This window comes from Fundulus heteroclitus, unplaced genomic scaffold (genome assembly GCF_011125445.2).
Source record: "Fundulus heteroclitus isolate FHET01 unplaced genomic scaffold, MU-UCD_Fhet_4.1 scaffold_37, whole genome shotgun sequence".
Lineage (NCBI taxonomy): Eukaryota > Metazoa > Chordata > Actinopteri > Cyprinodontiformes > Fundulidae > Fundulus > Fundulus heteroclitus.
In genome coordinates, this window is record NW_023396781.1 from 539,945 (window position 1) to 560,448 (window position 20,504).

General features: G+C 42.9%; 2 protein-coding genes across 6 annotated transcripts in view; one reads left to right on the forward strand and one right to left on the reverse strand.

Annotated features, from left to right (window-relative positions):
• The window catches only part of hspa12a (heat shock protein 12A), a 183,724-nt gene that overhangs the window by 109,306 nt on the left and 53,914 nt on the right, over positions 1 to 20,504 (forward strand). The window lies entirely within an intron of this gene.
• LOC118560022 (zinc finger BED domain-containing protein 1-like) lies at positions 6,030 to 7,790 on the reverse strand. The gene is made up of 2 exons (XM_036130637.1): positions 7,162 to 7,790; positions 6,030 to 6,909 (listed from the first exon to the last, which is right to left on the reverse strand). Exons 1-2 carry the CDS (start codon positions 7,645 to 7,647, stop codon positions 6,436 to 6,438), a joined length of 960 nt encoding a protein of 319 aa, XP_035986530.1. The 5' UTR covers positions 7,648 to 7,790; the 3' UTR covers positions 6,030 to 6,435.

The following is a 20,504-nucleotide window of genomic DNA, read 5'->3' on the forward strand; positions in this document are numbered from 1 at the left end:
TCTTTTTACTTTTTACTAATAAATAAAGGTTAAATGAAATTACAGGATTTAAGTAAAATGCAGAATACACTTCGCTGTGTAACTCAATAAATCAAAATACTCACTCAAAAGGGTGGGATCAAAGCTTAAAATAAATTCACAATGCTCTTAAAGCAATGGACACTCAAAATGAATGTGTCTTAACACAAAAAATGGAAATTTCAAGTTATCCTTTAAACTAAAAAATATACCCTTCATGTCAGGGTTCTCTGTGTTGTTCTGCTCTAATTCTACTCCTCAGGTGTGTCTAGTTGGCTGAGGGGGCGTGGCCCACACCTGCAGCTCGTTGCAGGCGGCTTCCTCTGGCTTCTTAAGCGGGAGCGCTGACAGATGGAAGACGCCAGAGCCTTAACCAGTCGTGTTTTTGGTGCTTGGATGCACTCACCCGTCTTGACGTCTTGTCCGAAGAGACAGAGCTACAGAATCCTCCTGCTCAGATTTTGCTCTGGCGCTCCCCTCAAACTCCCTGGACGTTACCCAGTGGGGCCTGAGATTCCCCCTCCCGGATTCTGCTGGCTCTTCTCGCACTCTGGTCAATCCATCTGTCACCCACTGCCGAGGAGGCTCGCTCTGGATCCCTCACCAGTAACATCTGCCGCCCTCTGCCACTAGCCGCCTGACACCAACAGAGTAGGATCACAGAGTTCCCTCGGCGCTACTTCTCCCCGGTTAGGTCCGCCCAGCTTTATGGTAAGCAGCGCAGCTTCTAGTAGTTCTCCTGGTTCACCTTTCAGAGTCACTTACTCTCCTTCTCTTTGCAGTCTCTCCAGCCGTGACGTTCTGACCCTGTTGAAGTTGCCTGTAGTCCCGTCCGTTATACCTGCCTGTTTCCTAAATAAACATCTTAAAACTGTGCCTTGCTTCCCGATCGTATCTGCATGTGGACTCGTCATCTGAAAACCATGACAGAAGAAGGCTCTGGCCACCAAAGTCCAGCGGATTCGTTCGGGCGGCAGCTAGCCGCACAGCAGGAACAGATGCAGTCGCTTGGGTTAGTTGTTAATTCGACACAAGAACAGCTTCAGAGATTAGCCGCTCAGTTTAGCCAGTTGACGGACGCAGTCACTTCCGCGATGACTCCGCCTGTCACTCAAGACCCTAACACCCCGCCTCCCGCCGCTCAGAGAATTGAGAGTCATGTTCAGACTCCACCTCCTGAGAGCGCGTCACCTTGTCCAGAGAAATTCTCCGGTGACAGCGGGGATTGCGGCAGGTTCTTATTTCAGTGCAAACTCGTGTTTAACCATTCCCCTCAGGAATTTGCCTCAGATCAAGTTAAAATATCATATGTTTTACGACTGTTAACGGGTAGAGCTCTCAGATGGGCTTAGGCTCGTTTCCCTGATTGCCAGTCAATCGGGTGTTCCTTTCAGGAATTCGTTATTGAGTTCAAGACGGTTTTTTAAGCTGAGTTAGATTCGGCTCAACAGTCTCGTAATCTCCTTTCTTTGAAACAGCGCGGCCGACGCATATCTGACTTCTCTGTGGAGTTTCGCACGTTTGCCGGTGCAGCAGGTTGGCAACCTAAGCCGTTAAAGGCAGTATTTTTTCAGGCTCTAGATGAGGCTTTAAAGGATGAGTTAGCCCGAGTTGAGGAACCTGAGGAGTTTGAGGATTTTGTGGCGTTAGCCATTCGGTTGGATTCCCGGTTACGCAGTCGGAACCGGGCTCGACCAGACCGTATCCTGCGGTCTCCCCCTGTATCAACCTTTACCAATAGGGTACCCCGGCCAGTAGTTACTCCACCCCCAGAACCTATGCAGTTGGGGCAGGTTCACTTAACTAATGAAGAGCGTAAACAGCGCTACTCGGGCAACTTGTGCCTGTATTGTGGTGGCGAGGGCCATTTTTTAAGAGACTGTCCGGTTCGGCCAAAAGACCGAGTCCGCCGTTCGTAATGGGGAGAACGGCGGACAGTAACAAGACAATTCCCCAGGTAGCCATTAAGGCGCCGTCTCGCTCTCGTTTTTGTTTGCCAGTTACTTTAATTTTTGACCAGGACAGCTTTGACGTTTCGGCTCTAGTAGATTCGGGTTCTGATTTTAATCTTATCGACCAAGCCATAGTTGATCAGCTCCGTGTGCCCGTCGAGTCTTTACCAGAACCTCTACAGGTTTCGTCTTTAGATGGACAGCAGTTAACCTTGATCACCCATCGGACTCGACCCCTAGTGGTAATAGCCTCTGGTAACCACCGGGAACAACTCTCATTTTTTGTTTTTCCAGTGAAGCGTTCACCCGTGGTTCTAGGTTTAACTTGGTTAACCCTCCGCAATCCACAGCTCAATTGGGCCGAGTCCCGACTGGAGTCATGGTCCCCTGCCTGTCATTCCAGGTGTTTACAGTCCGCTCGCCCCGTTTCTGTCCCTCCGACCGCCTTGTCTGAATCAAAGGATGTTGTTGACCTCTCTCGCGTCCCGGAGGATTACCACGACTTACGAATGGTATTTAGTAAGACTCAGGCTTGTTCCCTTCCTCCTCATCGGCCTTATGATTGCGCCATTGATTTGTTGCCTGGGGCTCCACTACCTGGCAGTCGGCTTTACAATATTTCGAGGTCAGAACGTCAAGCGCTCGAGAAATATATAGGGGAGTCTCTTGCTACAGGGTTGATCCGCCCTTCATCCTCCCCATTAGGCGCTGGTTTCTTTTTTGTCGGCAAGAAAGACGGGTCCCTTCGACCCTGTATCGACTATCGAGGGCTCAACCAGATAACTGTTAAAAACAAATACCCACTTCCGCTGTTATCTTCAGCTCTTGAACCAGTCCAGAATGCCACAGTCTTTACTAAACTCGATCTGCACAACGCTTATCATCTGGTTCGGGTGAGACAGGGGGACGAGTGGAAGACGGCTTTTAAGACCCCACTAGGCCACTTCGAGTACCTAGTCATGCCTTTTGGTTTGTGCAATGCCCCGGCAGTATTTCAGGCACTGGTTAATGATGTCCTTCGGGATTTTTTGAACGTTTTTGTTTTCGTCTATCTGGACGACATCCTTATCTACTCTCGTGACTTAGAACAACACAAGCAACATGTCCGTCTTGTTCTCCAACGACTCTTAGAGAATTGTTTATTTGTTAAGGCTGAGAAGTGTGATTTTCACCAGACCTCTGTTTCTTTTCTTGGTTTAGTTTTAGAAGGCGGACAAGTAAAGTCAGACCCGGAGAAGATAAAGGCGTGGCCTGTCCCTGAGTTGCGTAAACAGCTCCAACGGTTTTTGGGTTTTGCAAACTTTTATAGGCGCTTTGTCAGGAATTATAGCCAGATAGCCTCCCCATTACATGCTCTTACCTCCACCAAGGTCCCATACATCTGGAGTCCTGAGGCAGAGGAGGCCTTCAACAGACTCAAGTCCCGTTTCTCCCAGGCACCCATACTCGTTCACCCCGACCCAGCCAAACAGTTTGTCCTAGAGATAGATGCTTCTAATACCGGTGTGGGTGAGGTTTTGTCCCAACAGTCAGAGAATGACAACAAGTTACATCCGTGTGCGTTCTTCTCCCGTCATTTGTCCCCTGCTGAGCAGAACTACGATGTGGGCGATCGTGAGCTACTAGCTATAAAACTAGCTTTAGAAGAGTGGCGGCACTGGCTAGAGGGATCCGAGCAGCCCATCATAATCTGCATCACCATCACCTACAGACCTGGCTCAAGAAATGTCAAACCTGATGCACTGTCTCGTCAATTTGCCCCTTCTGAACAAGAGAAGGAGCCGGAACACATTCTTCCCCCCACATGTACTGTTGGAGCCCTGCATTGGGACCTGGAGGACAGGATCAACCAGGCCCAACTATTAGACCCGGACCCAGGTACAGGTCCAGCCGGACCTGTACCGGCTGGACCTGTACCTGTATGTTACCCAGTCTGTTCGCCCGGAGGTTCTACGCTGGTGTCATGATGCTAAGTTTTCCGCCCATCCGGGCATTTATAGAACCCAGTCTCAAGTGTCCCGGCACTTCTGGTGGCCCTCATGGACCAAGGATGTGAGAGAGTATGTTCTAGCCTGTCCCGTCTGCGCCCAGAATAAGTCCTCTACTCAGCCACCTTCCGGTTTGTTAAATCCTCTCCCCATCCCCAAACGTCCATGGTCCCACATCGCTATTGATTTCGTTACAGGCCTTCCGTTATCCCAGGGTATGTCAACTATTTTGACAGTTGTGGACCGGTTCTCTAAGTCATGTCATCTCATCCCCATCCATAAATTACCCAACGCCCTCCAGACGGCCCAGCTCCTCATAAAGCATGTTTTCAAACTCCACGGCATCCCAGTTGATATCCTCTCTGACCGGGGTCCTCAGTTCATCTCCCAGGTCTGGCGGCACTTTTGCTCTGCTCTGGGTGCCCGTTACACACTCACCTCCGGATACCATCCTCAGACCAATGGCCAAACTGAACGAATGAACCAACAACTAGAAACCACCCTCCGCTGCCTCACGTCATCTTCACCTTCGGACTGGAATAAGTTTTTGCCCTGGGTAGAATATGCCCTCAACTCTCACATCACTTCAGCTACTGGACGTTCACCCTTTGAAGTAGCTTTAGGATATCAACCTCCACTCCTACCCACGGATGAACTCAGGATTCCCTTCACCTCCGTCAACGATTACGTTGCTCGCTGTCAGGACATCTGGAGAACCACCATCACTGCACTCACTCGCACCGCAGAGCGGAGCAAGAGGTTCGCCGACCAGCACCGCAGACCAGCTCCTCAATATCACCCTGGTCAGAAAGTTTGGTTATCTTCCAGAGACGTCTTATCCAACCCGTCCGCTAAGAAGCTTGCTCCCCGGTTCACTGGGCCCTATGAGATAATCACAGTTATCAACCCGACCACCGTCCGTCTACGTTTGCCTCCTCACTCCCGAGTACACCCCACTTTCCATGTCTCCCAGATCAAGCCCGTCTTGTCCGAACAGACAGAGCTACAGAACCCTCCTGCTCAGATTTTGCTCTGGCGCTCCCCTCATACTCCCTGGATGTTACCCAGTGGGGCCTGAGATTCCCCCTCCCGGATTCTGCTGGCTCTTCTCGCACTCTGGTCAATCCATCTGTCACCCACTGCCGAGGAGGCTCGCTCTGGATCCCTCACCAGTAACATCTGCCGCCCTCTGCCACTAGCCGCCTGACACCAACAGAGTAGGATCACAGAGTTCCCTCGGCGCTACTTCTCCCCGGTTAGGTCCGCCCAGCTTTATGGTAAGCAGCGCAGCTTCTAGTAGTTCTCCTGGTTCACCTTTCAGAGTCACTTACTCTCCTTCTCTTTGCAGTCTCTCCAGCCGTGACGTTCTGACCCTGTTGAAGTTGCCTGTAGTCCCGTCCGTTATACCTGCCTGTTTCCTAAATAAACATCTTAAAACTGTGCCTTGCTTCCCAATCGTATCTGCATGTGGACTCGTCATCTGAAAACCATGACACTTCAAAGTTCCGAATTCAAACCCTCAGTGTCCATCAGTCACTTTCAATGGCATGAACAAACAAACACTCAATTCAAATGCAATGTCAAAATCATTAGTAAATATCCTAAGCTATGCCGGCTTTCAATATAAATTAAACCCAGGAAAATACCCCGTTGCAGGCCTGAACGTCGCTTGGTTCAGGCCTGCAAAGCCAAGGTTTTTTTTAGTGCAAAGCCATCTTGAACCAAGATGGCATCGCCCTGCCATCTTGGTTCAAGATGGTTGGTTAGTGTAGACAACCAACCCCTGGTTGTCTACACTAAAGTATATGTTGTGAAAATGGACACAGCTTTGCTAGGACTGGACCAATTTGGAGAATTGAAACTCTGTATTGAAAATAACATGGTGCTCTCAAACACAGCCACCTCTCCAGCAGTTACCTCAAGTAGGACGATATAGAAAAAAAAGCATATTGATTAAAAAAATTGCAAATTGAGCGATATTGATAATTAGCAAAAAGATTTAAAACCAGATTTTAAGTGGAGCTCTGGCATTTTATGATATTGCTAAATCACTTACTTTTAATAAAGAACACACAAACCATGAATTCCAATTAAATCTTTATTTAACTAACATTTTTAACCATAACTGAATTGTCTTTAAAGAAAGATAACTCTACTACTAGAATAAACTAAAATGACCAGAAAAGTGACCAAAATAAGCATAGTAAATAAATAAATAGAATAGCCTATTTAGGTGGGAATAGTACACTACCAGCTTGTGGTAATTAAAACATGGTTGGACTAGGCTACCATGTAAACAAACTCCACTCAACAAGAACAATACAAACTGTAAGCAAAAATTAACTCACCCTTTAGCCTAGCATTACTATGGGGTATTTTTCTCCTCTCCCCCATTCGTCTAAAGGTGCTGCTAGCTGTAGCACAATTGACAAAGAGTTACCTATTTCCTTCATTATGGTTCAACTTAGTTTCCTACTTTAGCCCGAGTTTTTGGTTTGAAGTTGCTGGGCCCTCGGCATTTTTAAATGCTGATACAAATAAAATAAAAACAAAGAGTAGAGCTCACTAGCAAGGAATACAAGTTGGTTCACTTTATGTGGTTTTAAGGTAGTCCTGGTGCATGTCACAACATTCCCTCCAGAACTGAAAATCCGTTCAGAAGGGGAGCTGGTGGCTGGGATACATAAGTACTTTTTAACAAGTAGGCTTAGCCTTGGAAATTGATGCTCATTTTCCTTCCACCATAGCAACTGGTTACATTCAGAGTCTGCATCTGGTGATTTGAAACATCTCTCCAGCTCGCTTTCTACCTTTTCTTTTTCAGTGAGATGTGAGGGCGCTGTTTCTTGAAGCAGGGCGCTGTTTCTTGAAGCTCCCCAACGATTTCCGCTGCTTTTTTCCAGGCGGTGTATGTTCTCCAGTGGCATCTTCTGTACCTGTTGGAACTGCACCTGGAACAGAGAGGGGGCGGGAGGAGTGTGAGAGACAGAGGGTAGCACAAATAAGTTCTAAAGACAAAAGGTTTTATATATTGAAACAAAATCATGCCACACATTGGATTTTTAGTAGTAGATATGTATTTTGCTATATGCCACTTAGACACAGATTATAGTATATACTTTTTTAAAGTAAAAGATTTTAATAACTACATAAAAAACCTCCATTAGTTTAAAAGAAAGCAACTCTCATCTTCATCAACCCACCTGGTACTTCTGTAGCCCCTGTATGGAACTGACCGACATCCATGATTTCAGCCACTGCTCTTGTTTTAATGGCTTCAACCTTGGTATACGCATGTTTTCTGTGTCAGGATCTGAATATTTTTCATCAAGGTATGCCATGATTTTGGTCTTCATCTGTTTTGTGAGTGGTGTGTCTTCTTCACTCACATGCAGGTGTTGAGAGCAGAGCAGATGGAACACAGGCTTCACATATGACAAAGTGACATAAGACTCTCCAGAGAGGCTGTCTGTAAAGTCCACCAGAGGAGCTAGGGCTTCATTCATAGACTCCCAGACCTCTATGTCCTGCCACTGTGTTACCAGGTGCAGAGTCTGTTTGTCTGCAGCCAGGACCTGCAGACAGAAGATGGGCTTCTGTTGCTCCAGCACTCTTGCAATAATTTTTTGTCGAGAGCCCCATCTGGTTGCCGACTCGTTGCATAGTTTGAGTGGGAACCCAAACTCCATTTGAGCCTCAGCCAGATCTCTTCTTTTTCCAGGAATAGCTGCAACAATGTTTTTGCACACAGCAACAGCCCTTTCCACTCGCTTGCCTTTGGATGCTGCACCTGAAATAAAGATTTTAAAAGTTATGTAAAATCCAATCCAATCCACTTTATTTATATAGCACATTTAACAAAAGAAAAAGTTTCCAATGTGCTGTACATAACAAAAAATAAAATAAATATAATCTAACTAAATAAAATAAACTAAAAGGACACAGAGGACCACACAACTATGCTGTGTTAAAAGCCAATAAGTAAAAGTGTGTTTTAAGACGAGACTTAAAACACTCTACCGTAGAGGGAGTCTGTACATGGAGGGGCAAAGCATTCCAAAGTCTGGGGCCAACTACAGAAAAGGCTATGCCCCCTCTGGTTTTAAGCCTCGTCTTTGGCACTATTAACTGAAGATGGCCCTCAGACCTCCGAGCACGTGCCGGAGAATAAATCTGGAGGAGGTCAGTGATGTATTGAGGAGGCATCCCATTCAGGACTCTAAACACAAACAATAAAATCTTAAAATCAATTCTAAAATGAACAGGGAGCCAGTGTAAAGAAGCAAGAATCTGTGTAATATGTTGATGTTTTCTGGTCCCCGTTAAAAGACGAGCCGCTGGATTTTAGACTAACTGCAGATGGGAGAGAGCTCGTTGGCTAATGCCTGAATAAAGTGCATTGCAGTACTCCAGACGGCTAGAAATAAAAGAGTATAAAACCTGCTCAAAGAGCTTAAAAGATAAAAATGGTTTTACCTTAGATAAAAGATGGAGATGATAAAAACATGATTTTAAAACGCTATTTATTTGTTCGTTCAGTTTAAAAACGCTATCTATGGTGACACCAAGTCTGGTTACTTTGGAACGCACAAAATGCTTGAAAGGTCCCAAGTCAGAGATGGCACTTCCAAACACCATCAACTCTGTCTTGCTCTCATTAAGCTTTAGAAAGTTTTTTGACAGCCAAGCCTTGACGTCACCCAGACAGTCAAGAAGGGGTGTCAGGGGGCAGTGGCTGTTTTTAGCAATTGGCAAATAATGTTGACAATCATCAGCATAGAAATGGTGCGCTATACCATGCTTGGTAAAAATCTCTTTGAGAGGAATGAGGTATAGTGCAAACAATAAAGGTCCCAGGATAGAACCCTGAGGGACTTCACGATAAAGGGGGGCAGACGATGACGTGCAGTCCCCCAGCCTGACAGAGAAAGACCTCTCTGACAGGTAGGACCTAAACCATTGCAGAGCAGTCCCCCTGACATCCACCCAGTCCCTCAGTCGGTCCAAAAGAACTGTTGCACTTGTGCCAAGACACATTTCTCCAAAATCTTTGAGACAAGCGGTAATTTGGAAATTGGTTGATAATTTGCAAGATTTATGGCATCCAAACTAAGTTTTTTATCAGTGGTTTAACAGTCACTTTTATACAGAAAGAGGGCACAGTTCCAGTGGCTGTTTTTAGCAATTGGCAAATAAAGTTGAAAATCATCAGCATGGAAATGGTGCGCTATACCATGTTTGGTAAAAAAAAAAAAAAAAAGAAGACAGACTACTGTTAATTATCTTGCCAACAATGGGGCTAATGGTGTCCCAAACTTCCATAAAAAAGCGAGGAGGGACCGGATCAGTGGAACAGGAGGAAGGTTTTAGCTTTAAAACAATTTCTGGAGAGACAGGCTGAAACTGCGTAAAGACAAATGAGCAGGAATTTACCACAGAGGGACTCATAGTAAAAGCTGGTATATCCGCCCTGATAGTATCAACCTTTTTGATAAAAAATTGAAGGAATTTACTACAAGTTTCGCCTGTCATTTCCAGTGAAGTGGACGGAATAGGATTAAAAACAGAGTCAATCGTTTTAAAAAGAATGTGAGGCTTGCTGAGAATATTTAAGATTAGATAAGAAAAATACTTGTTTCATTCAACTCTAACCACCCTCTGATACTTTTTCCAGCTTTCTTTAGGAATCTGGTTCGAGACCTATAGACGTTTTTTCTGCCACTTTCGCTCCGCCTTCCGACAGTTGCGACGAGCTGCGCGCGTATTGTCATTAAGCCATGGATGATGCTTTGGCTTGGGACGCATGACTTTACATGTAGCAACAATGTCCAAAACCCTGGACCATGCTGAAATAAAAGAGTTCATCAAATGCTCTGTGCCAAATGCATCAGAAATGAACAGATTCTGTGCAGTAGCTGAAAAACTGTGAGAAAAAGAAGTGGCGGTGTCAGATTTTATAAGCCGACCATGATGCACTACCGGCATTTTCTTGTCAACAGCCAAACTAAGATCAAAAATTACTGGGGCGTCATCAGAGAACACTGCATCCTCAACAATAACATTAACATTTTTAACAGGAAAGCCATAAGTTAAAACGATGACCAAAGTGTGACCATGGACATGTGTACTGCAAGTGACAAATCAAAAGCCTCAATCAGATCTAAAAACTCTCTGGCCATAGGTTTTGACGGGCAGCAGACGTGAATATTAAAATCACCAACAATTAAAAACTTGTCATAGCGTGGCAAACATAAAAACAACAAAAATCATCAATAAAGTCGTTGTTGTATTTCGGCGGTCTGTAAACAACAGCACATAGTACTGAGGCAGTTTGTCGCAGTTCAAAACAGCTTAGTTCAAAAGATGAGAAAGACCACTCCGATATCACTTTGTGATACACACAGTTCCTTAGAACAACCACTATACCTCTGTCTCGACAAGTGGTTCTTGGTGTGTTTATAAAAGTACAGTTCAGAGGCAGCAGCTCTGAGAAGGCAGAGGACTCACCGTCGTTGATCCAAGAGCTACTGGCGGTGAGCATGAGGCCATACTATCTTCCACAAGAGTTTGGACACGTGATCGTGCTCTGTGTTTACATCCCCCCTTGGTCAAATCCACGGCGTGGTGACCAGGCTGCAGACACCGCATCCCCGTGCTCTCCTGTTCATCACCGGAGATTTGAATCAAGCCTACCTTCATTCTGCCCTCCCCACGCTCACCCAATACGTCAAATGTACAACAAGGGACAATAAAACTCTGGGCCTTTTCTATGCTAATGTTAAAGACGCCTACACCTCCACTCCCCTCCCCCCAGTTGGACGCTCGGATCACAAGTTTGTCTACCTGCTCCCCTGTATACCAATGGTGAGAAGGAAGCTAGCACAGAAGAGGTCAGTGAAAGTTTGGTCAGATGAGGCTACTGAGAGACATTGTGCCTACACGATGGCTACAGTGCTTTCTGTCCTACCCAAAGAGACGCCACCCAACTCTATCTCCCCTCCACCCCCCTCTCTTCAGAGTCTTACTCTCCCCTCACGGTCACTTCAATACAGGTGAGAGGCCTGCTGATGAGGCTGAAACAGAGCCTCAGGACCGGACGGCATCCCCCCCAAGGCTGCTGAGGACCTGTGCAGACAAGCTCTGACGAGCTCTGTGAGGTCCTCAGCTACATCTAAAACCTCAGCCTGGGGGTGGTTTCCACCCTGTGGAAGACCTCCTGTGTGGTACTGGTTTCCAAAACACCACACGCCAAGGAACCGGCCCACTTTAGACCAGTCACCCTGACCTCCCACCTGATGAAGACCATGGAGCACCTCATTCTTGCACACCTACGCACCGTGGTGAGCCCCACCCTGGACCCACTGAAGTTTGCCTACCGGCCCAACATCGGAGTAGAGGACGCCATCATCTACCTGCTGCAGCGGGCGCTCACCCACCTGGATACCACAGGGAGCGCTGTGAGAGTTTTTTTGTTCTTTCACTTCTCCAGCGCTTTCAACACCAATCAGACCGTTGCTGCTGAGGGGGATGCTGGAGGACGCTGGAGGACAAAGATCTTGCTGCCTGGACCATCATTTACCTCACTGACTGCCCTCAGCACGTGCGGCTGCATGGCTGTCAGTCAGAAGTGGCAGACTGCAACACGGACAGCTGCCACCATCAGAAGTTCTCAGACGACACGGCCATTGTGGGCTGTGTGTCAGAGGGGTACGGGCTGGAGTACCGGTCGGTCATCATGACCTTTGTGGACTGGTGTGAGAAGAACCACCTGTGTTTAAACACCAGTAAGATCAAGGAGATGGTGATCGACTTCAGAAGAAGACCCCCACCTCACTCCACTTTTATAATGTGGTATTATATCATAATTATTCAGACATTTGGTTTGTGTGCCAAACCCTGGTCAATAAAGCTGATACTAATTCAATTCAGTAACAAGCTACTCACCAATGGCACCGTCTACACTAAGTGTAGACGGTGCCCAAAACACTGGAGCCGAGTCCAATGATTGAGTGCTGTGGCTTTCACAGTGTTAGCACCGCTATCAGTTGTGATGCACAAGTGTTTGTCTTCATTTAGACCCCATGACTCCAATAATTCTCACAAGCCTTTTGCAATCATCCCTGCTGTTTGGTCGTCCGGAACGTAAGCTGTTTCTAGACATTTACTACTCAGGTTCCATTCTCTGTCTGTGTAGTGAATTGAGAGGCTGAGGTAGGGCTCGGATGTGCGACTTGACCAGAGGTCTGACGATGTGCCGTAGTAAGACACAGATTGCAGGTCATTTTGCACTGATTCCTTGCACTCATTGTACAAATTAGGGAGCTAATAATAAAGAGTGGCAAGTAGCTGTTTGAAGCCAGGTTTTTCATCTGCAGACAACGCCAGCATATCCACCGCTATGAAACATGTTACTGCATGAGTGATGTCCTTATGCCGCTTGGATGCTTTGTCATATTTAATCCCAAAGAAGGAAGCACAGTTTAGCGTGCTTTGCCTGCTTTGTTTTGGCAGAAGTTCCAGAAGATTCCTTCGACAACGTGAAGCCGCGCTGGGGCCGACACAGCTTGTGCTCCTGCGGGTGTGAGTGGCTTAGGTGGTTACCAGATTTTGTTTTTACCGATTCCCTGCAAATTTTACAAATTTTTTGCTTTTTGTCTGACTTGTCATAGCCGAAATATTGCCAAACCCTTTTTGGGACAATTTCATATGCATATCCTTGCTGCGACATCTTCACTTGCTCTATGATGTGGTTTGAGAGGGTGGCGCTTTTTGATGGAGTGCCTGGGTCCACAATTCCGATTGGTTGAGAGGAAGTAGTGACTGTAGCATCAACCTACATGATAGGCAACAATCAAAAGAAAGGAAAACGGTGTTTCTATATCGAACGTTTATCTACCCCTTTTTTTCTATTGCGCCACATGTCAATCGATCAATATATATTGTTATTGAATTATCATCCAGCCCTAACCTCAAGTGCAGCTCCAGTTGCAGATTGTACAGATATCAAAGCTGGACTAGTTACTGGAGTAAAGCTGGGTCTGGCTAAAGGGTTCATTCACAGAATAAAAGTCAGAGAGGGCATCCACTTAGTTCAATAAAAGCTGCCAGACAAGACAGAGAGCGGACAGAGTTCTGCTGAACTGGAAAAGGCTGTTGGACATGAATGTGATTTAAATGATTGATGCATGCCCATGGTTGTCTGGAAAGTTGAGAATGTACGTTGATTTCCGTGAGCCAAATTAAGCTGTAGTGGTGGACAGTCACCCACTTCCCCACATGGACAACATGTAAAACTAATTATGCGAAGAATACTTTGTCAAACTACCTCAGCAACGATTTAAAAGACTAATTTCTAGTTATGTCAAATGCTCAATGGCAGCTGTTTGTTTATGGGGCAATCAATTTTTCACAAAATACTAGGTACTTTTGCATTACCCATTTATTTATTAAATGAAATAACTTAAAAAGTTTTTTTGTATTTACCCAGGATATAGTTGTCTGATATTAAATTTGGTTTGGTGATCTAAAAAATTGTAAAGATTTTTTCAGCATTGTATTCTGTTTGACAAATCTGACCTGATTAGGAAATTAGTGTTACATTTTATGGTGAAATTTATTGTTGTCCTGGTACATAATTTTTGCTTTTACTTATTCTTTGTTCTTCCCTTTATGATGAAAGGTTTGCCATTTTTATTTTGACTTTTAAAGACATTGTTGTTTGAACATGATGTGCCTTCTCCGTGCCCTCTCTACTGCAAAAGATGATTGGAAAGCTGTGTTTGTCTCTTTTCATCTCTCCACTTCCTTCAGTAGGAAATTGTCCTTTGACATTTACTGCTGGCATGTCTTTGCTCTTAAGCCATTAACCTTTGTTCACATGGCGAGTAGAATTTGGCTATCTACGTACAAGACACCTGCTTCAGAAAGTGTTTAGTATGAAAAGCTCACACTTTTCTTGAAACCATGCGGTCAGAAAGTCATGAAATTTTAAGAAGAGTACAGTAATTGAGAAGCATAGCTAACTTGCAAAAACAATGAAGACTTGCAAAAAAAGTTACAGTAGAATAAAGCCGGTTGTTCATGCTTGCAGTGTGCTATGAGGAATTGTTACAAGTTACACCACCAGGGCACCAATTTTTCATTTCAAGTGACATGGAAGAGATAAGTCCTTGGTAAGCAAAATCTGGTGTATAGGAGAAAGCAAAAAAAAAAAAAAAAAACAGGGAAATTTACTGTCAATAACACATATGGGACAAAAAAAACAACCTGGTTGATGTTTTAGTCAAATGTCTGATTTTCAAAGATTCCAAATAAGACCGCTAAATTGCGTGGAACTTTGAGAGCAAAAAGTGGACGTGTTACACCTGATCATCAAAGATTGTGTCCTTAGCAGATAAGAAGTACAACACAAATTTGGTCCAGCCCATTAACATGACTGAATGGCATCAACTGCTGGCAGTTTTGGAGCTCCTGTCAAAGAAAGAAGCTCAAATCCTTCACATAATCACTCCAGAAACCCAGGATGCACAAAACTGTGTTTAATGAATGGAGAATTTCTGCTGTTATGCGTCTCTCTCTTTTTCTCTGGCTCCCTGCTGAGCCACCGATACACCTGAAAATTCTCAGGATTCTGTTGTGGATGTTGTGTGTACCTTTATTGCAATTTGATTCAAATTATGTTCTAATTTTATTTCCATAACCTTTGTTATGATGGTTGTGTTGTTGTAACTGCAACAGATTTTTTATTTATTTATTTTTTTGTGTCAACCCGGTTGGGACGCTAAAGGGGGTGCGTGGCTAAAACTGTTTGGAAACTACTGTTTTAAATATTAAAATATTAAATATTTAATATTACAAGATTGCCATAATCTTCATAGAATTACATTTTGAAAATGAACTAAAATAAAATACATTTGAATTAAACAATCAATTATTTTCAAAAGCTAAGCCGCATCAGAGGGCTCCAGAGCCATGGGTTGCCGTCCTCTGGTCTAATATAAAACTTTAAAGTGAACTGATTTACAGTTTGTCTACCCAATTATTCATCAGTACAAGCAATGATTTTCTCTTTAAGTTTCTAAGCTTCTAGTGATTTGTGCAATGATAATAGTTGTCCCCCCATATTTCAGCACATTAGAACACTGTTTCTAGGCTTTTAATCCTTCAGATCTGAAGCTTCCTGTAACGATTCAGATTATAGACCCAGTATTCAGCCAGACAAATAGAGTGCCGATAAAAGGTATTTATTTTGGAACTGATAGTGGGACAGGAACCAACACAACTGAGGCAGTCAGATCACAAAAAAAGGGGGAAAACAAGAATCTTAATCCAAAAATCAGTCCAGGGTCAAAAAACTGAAAAAACAAAACAAACAAAAAAAAACAACAGAAAAGCAAGAGTGTCCAAAGCAGAATCCAAAAGCAGCGTCCAAGAACAGGTCCGAGGTTGGTAACAAATAAACTAAGCAGGAGGACTAGGAACAGACAAGCACTACTAGACAGGAACAGAGGCAGGTCAGGTCAGGTAAACAGGAATCAAAAATGGCTCAGAACGCTGTAACAAATAAGGAAAGGATCGACAGGCAACTATAGACACTGGCTCAGACTCACCAACAAACAAGAACAGGCAAACTGGCACTGATGACTGACTGAACAGGGATTATATAGAGCTGAGACCAGGTGAAGCCAGTAAAAGATAATTGCAGGAGGGGTGGAGCAGAGCAGGGGTCTGTTCTTCGTGCGTCGCTAACTCAGTTAGCAGGATTTCATTGTTGACAATTTGGCATGATCTTGGATCATTTGGTTCTTCGAAACTCATCCCGGACTTGCTGTCATAGCAACAGGTGCGCTAAATTAAGCCTGCTCGCGAGCAGGCTTATTTCATGTAAACAGGATTAGATCGCAGCTGTATAAGCGGAGGAGATAGGGAAGTCTGTCCAGCCAGTGCACTTGGACCACCTAGTGGCAGAGGACGGAACAGAATTGTGGAACACCACAATTTCAGTCATATTTTGTCTGCAATAAGAGATAGTTATGTAAAGTCAGCAATACTACTGTCAAATAGTGTTTTAGAACTTACTCTGAAGGTCTTTTTGAAGCAACCCTGATCTCTAGTGCAATGTTTCTCTTTTTCACGTTGTGGAGTTCAATTTCTCTCCTTAATTTGTTTTTTTTTTCAGGTTAAAATCCAACTTTTTTGTTGAAGAAGCCGTTTATATAGGGAACGGATGGCACCCTGTGTCATTTTGTAAAAAAAAAAAAAAAAAAAAAAAAAAAAAAAAGGTGAAACATACCTCATGCAACAAAAGTAAAAATAACCAGTTTTTTTCCCCAGCCTTCTTATTGGTGGCTGTTATAAACAGACAAACACATCATACAACAGTGGCTTTTAAAAAAAGAGGAAGAAGTTGCTTTTTAAAATACAGTTTAATACTTAAAGGCTACCATTTTTTAGAATATTCTTGTACTTCACTTTTTTCCCCATGTTCTAGTGGCTTCTGTGGAGGCTCTGACATAAAAGAACAAAATAAATATGAAATTATTAAAATGCAAAAATTCATACTGTAGAACGTGATAGAAACATCTACCATGGACAGTATTTACGCATGTAATTTGTCTATTTTTTGCCAGCCCTCTCTCCTGGCTTTAGCAGATTTTGAGGTGTTACCTGTCGTTTTAATTAATGACTGAAATTCGGCATAACCTTCCATTAAAAACTTGTGTTTTGCTTGGGAGAAAAACTGTGGGCGTTCTTTGGCCATGCTGAACAGCCAATAGCAGCACTGCTGATCATTGTTTCCACTATCAATACATTTCCCCTTTTAAACAAATGCATGAACGCGCAGTTATCTCAGATAACTGAATCCAGCCAAAATAATCATAAACAACATGTGTGTTCGAAGAACCCAATTAGCCGGATCATGATTAGCCGGATGAAATCATCTTGGATGTCTCATTTGATCTTGGATGTTTTAAGCAACGTATGAAGAACGGACCCCAGGTGTGTAAAGAGAACAATCAAACCAGCCATCGGTGCCGAGTTCCCAACAGAAAACAGAAGCAAGCTAGAAACAAAAACAATAACAGAAAACATGGCAGATAGCAAATAAAACTGATCACATACACAAAATCAAAATACCAAATAACCCCAGAGCCCACACTATAGCCCAAAACAACCTAAGACAGTTAAGTGGCCTGTCAGGTAAACCAAACTAAACTAAAAGCTTACAGAACCCTGACTGATAACATAAAAACACACTCAAACCATAACAAAAACTCAAATCATGACACTTCCATCATTTTGCTAAAGCTGGAAACTCCACCCTAGAACATCGCCATGCTTAACAGACCACAACTCTATAAATAAAACACAAAAACCTGATTGTCATTTCAATCTACTTCTTTGATTCTTGAATACAAATCCTAACTACAGAAAGGGAACTTCTAAGCAGTCAGCCTTTTAGTGTATTTACAGTTTGTGTGTACTTATTATATGCACAGGTTATATTTAATGGATCTGATCGCAGACACTTTGTGTCCTTCAATATTTATTAAGTGTTTCCTTTCCCCCCTCCTGTGGACATCATCTGATTTTCTTTTTCTGCTCCAGTCCCTGACAAGGCCAGAGCACACCAGCTGAATAATCACTTCTAAACATTTACCTTAAGGTCAAATTTGTTTTATCATATCTTTTTGTCTCTTTTCAGGTTAAACTGTCCCTCTGAGATTCACCTCAGCTTAACGTAACTAGATAACATCAATGATTATGCAACAGATGACGTGTTAAACGTGGCCTTTTTATATCATGAAGCTCCTCAAAATTCCTCCTATAGCGGTATTAAAATTCTGCAAAAAATCTCCCTTAGAAAAGCAATTCATATTCAATTTCATACATTTTTGATCAAAGCCAATGCATACCTTCTACCTGCGTTTTTATACATTTAGTAAAGTCAAAGACCATGAGCCTCACACTTAATTTCTCATATTCCTCTAATATATTTTCTCATATATTGCTTCTCAAAGTATATTTAAAGCCTTCTTTCAAATGGTTTGTGATGAATATTTTTTGTTACAAGCATTGTCATAATCACAGTAATTTTTTTATATTACCTCAGCCTAAAACAAGTGATAGGATCTCTGCTTTGTTGCTGTTTGCTTTTCTACTAAAACTCTATAATCATAATATAAAAGCCTCTAATCTGGTATTCCTACAGCTAACTCTCATGAATCCATTGTTAAACATAAGCTCTGTGCAATTTTGTTGTGAAATACCCTGAATATAGCTCCAACCCCTCAGGAGCTTAATTTTGTATTACAGTAAACCAAATGAGCCTTTATGTACAGCTTATCCTCAGTTCAGCCATATTAATCTCTCTGTGTATCAATTTAATTTGTGCCAAACATTTAATGTGAAATGCCAAACTCTATGTTATTGAAATCTCTCTTTTTCCTTCCTTCAAACTTTTAGCTAAATCCTTCATGCATGTTTGCGATCTTGCAAATGCATTTGCGTTCGGAGCTGCAGTCCTCTCAACACAAATACAATTTTTTGAAACCATGGTAGTTATGATTTAAACTGAATTACTTCACACAGAGGAACAGAGATTTAGTCACATGCAAACGAGACATTCACACAAACATACACAAGCCTTTTTTTCCACAGATCTGTGGTCTTTCAATTTTTAAACATTTCGACTCAGAACCAATGTCGAAATATATAGTTTTTTAAATATCTTAAGTGCATCACTTACTTCAGAAGGGAGGGTTGGTGTCGGTTTTAACAACCCCCACTGTTGTGATTATTCAGCTCCATAAGGATCCATCTCTTTATCTTGCAGACACTTGGACCTTTATTCCTTTTTAATATTTTTACGTTGATTTACAGTGTACATTAAACACCTGTTCATCACGGACATATGAGCAGTCCTTCCTTAAAACGCGTCCCCCACGCAGCACTGAGCCTCTTTTAGTTCCGCCTCTGCTTTCTTTTTTTCCTTTTTTTTTTTATATTCTTATTTTTGTTTGGCCAGTTTCCTTTAACTTTGTTTATCTATACGGTCTTTATCGGAAAGGCTGCTTTTAAGCTTTCTTTATGAGAATGCTAGGGAGCCCTCTTAACCCAATATCTGATCTGGCTGTGGGCTTTTAGGACTATTTATGATGGTTGCACGGACTTTAAACCTAAACAAAAAGCACAATCATTTTTCAGAGGGTAGCTTTTCTACAGTATGAAGATGAAAAAATATGTTTTTTTTCTTCATATAACAGTGGGACTCGAAACCCACTCTCCTAGATTGCTGTACCTTTTAGAAGTTGGTTCTGGACTTCTGGGACTGTTGAATCCTAAGTGATCACGTGTAAACTCCGATCTGTTTGAAAACAATGATCCTCTGTCCTTAATTAAATTAAATTCAATAAGATTTTATTTATATAGCGCCAATTCATGAAACATATCATCTCAAGGCATTTTACAAAGTCAAATTCAATCATATTATACAGATTTGTTGAGATTATACAGATTGGTCAAAAATGTCCTATATAAGGGAACCCAGTTGATTGCATCAAAGTCCCGACAAGCAGCATTCACTGCTGGAGAAGCATAGAGCCACAGAGAGAGTAGTCTGCATTGTCCATGGCTTTGCATCAATCCCTCATACTGAGCAAGCATGAAGCAACAGCGGAAAGAAAAACTCCCCATTAACGGGAAGGAAAACCTCCAGCAGAACCAGGCTCAGTATAAACGGTCATCTGCCTCGACCGACTGGGGGTTAGAGAAGATAGCTCAGGGAAACTCTAACTATAAGCTTTGTCAAAAAGGAAAGTTTTAAGATTAGTCTTAAAAGTAGACAGGGTGTCCGCTTCATGGACCAAAACTGGGAGTTGGTTCCACAGGAGAGGAGCCTTATAACTAAAGGATCTGCCTCCCATTCTAGTTTTAGAGACTCTAGGAACCACCAGCAGGCCTGCAGTCTGAGAGCGAAGTGCTTTGTTAGGAACGGGGTAATCAGAGCTCTGATAGATGATGGAGCTTGATTATTAAGGGCTTTCTACGTTAGAAGAAGAATTTTAAATTATATTCTTGATTTAACAGGAAGCCAATGAAGGGAAGCTAAAATTGGAGAAATATGATCCCTCTTGTTGATTTTCATCAGAACTCTTGCTGCAGCATTTCGGATCAGCTCAAGACTTTGAACTGCATTTTGTGGACTTCCTGATAGTAAAGAATTACAATAGTCCAGCCTTGAAGTAACAAATGCATGGACTAGTTTTTCAGCATCGCTCCTGTACAGAATGTTTCTAATTTTGGCGATATTCCTGAGGTGAAAAAAGGAAACTCTGGAAACCTGTTTAATATGGGATTTAAATGACAAGTCTTGGTCAAAAATAACACCAAGATCTTTTACTTTATTACCAGAGGCCAATTTATGCCATCCAGATTAAGTGATTGATTAAGAAGTTTATTTTTTGAAGACTGTGGTCCGAAGATTACAACTTCTGTCTTGTCAGAATTTAGATGCAGGAAATTTAAAGTCATCCAGCTTTTGATG

Coding starts and splice junctions, on each gene's coding strand:
- LOC118560022 (XM_036130637.1), bottom strand. CDS start 7,647: ATGGAGTTTGGGTTCCCACTCAAACTATGCAACGAGTCGGCAACCAGA. Junction 6,910..7,161: donor AGGGGCTACAGAAGTACCAG/GTGGGTTGATGA, acceptor TCTCTGTTCCAG/GTGCAGTTCCAACAGGTACA.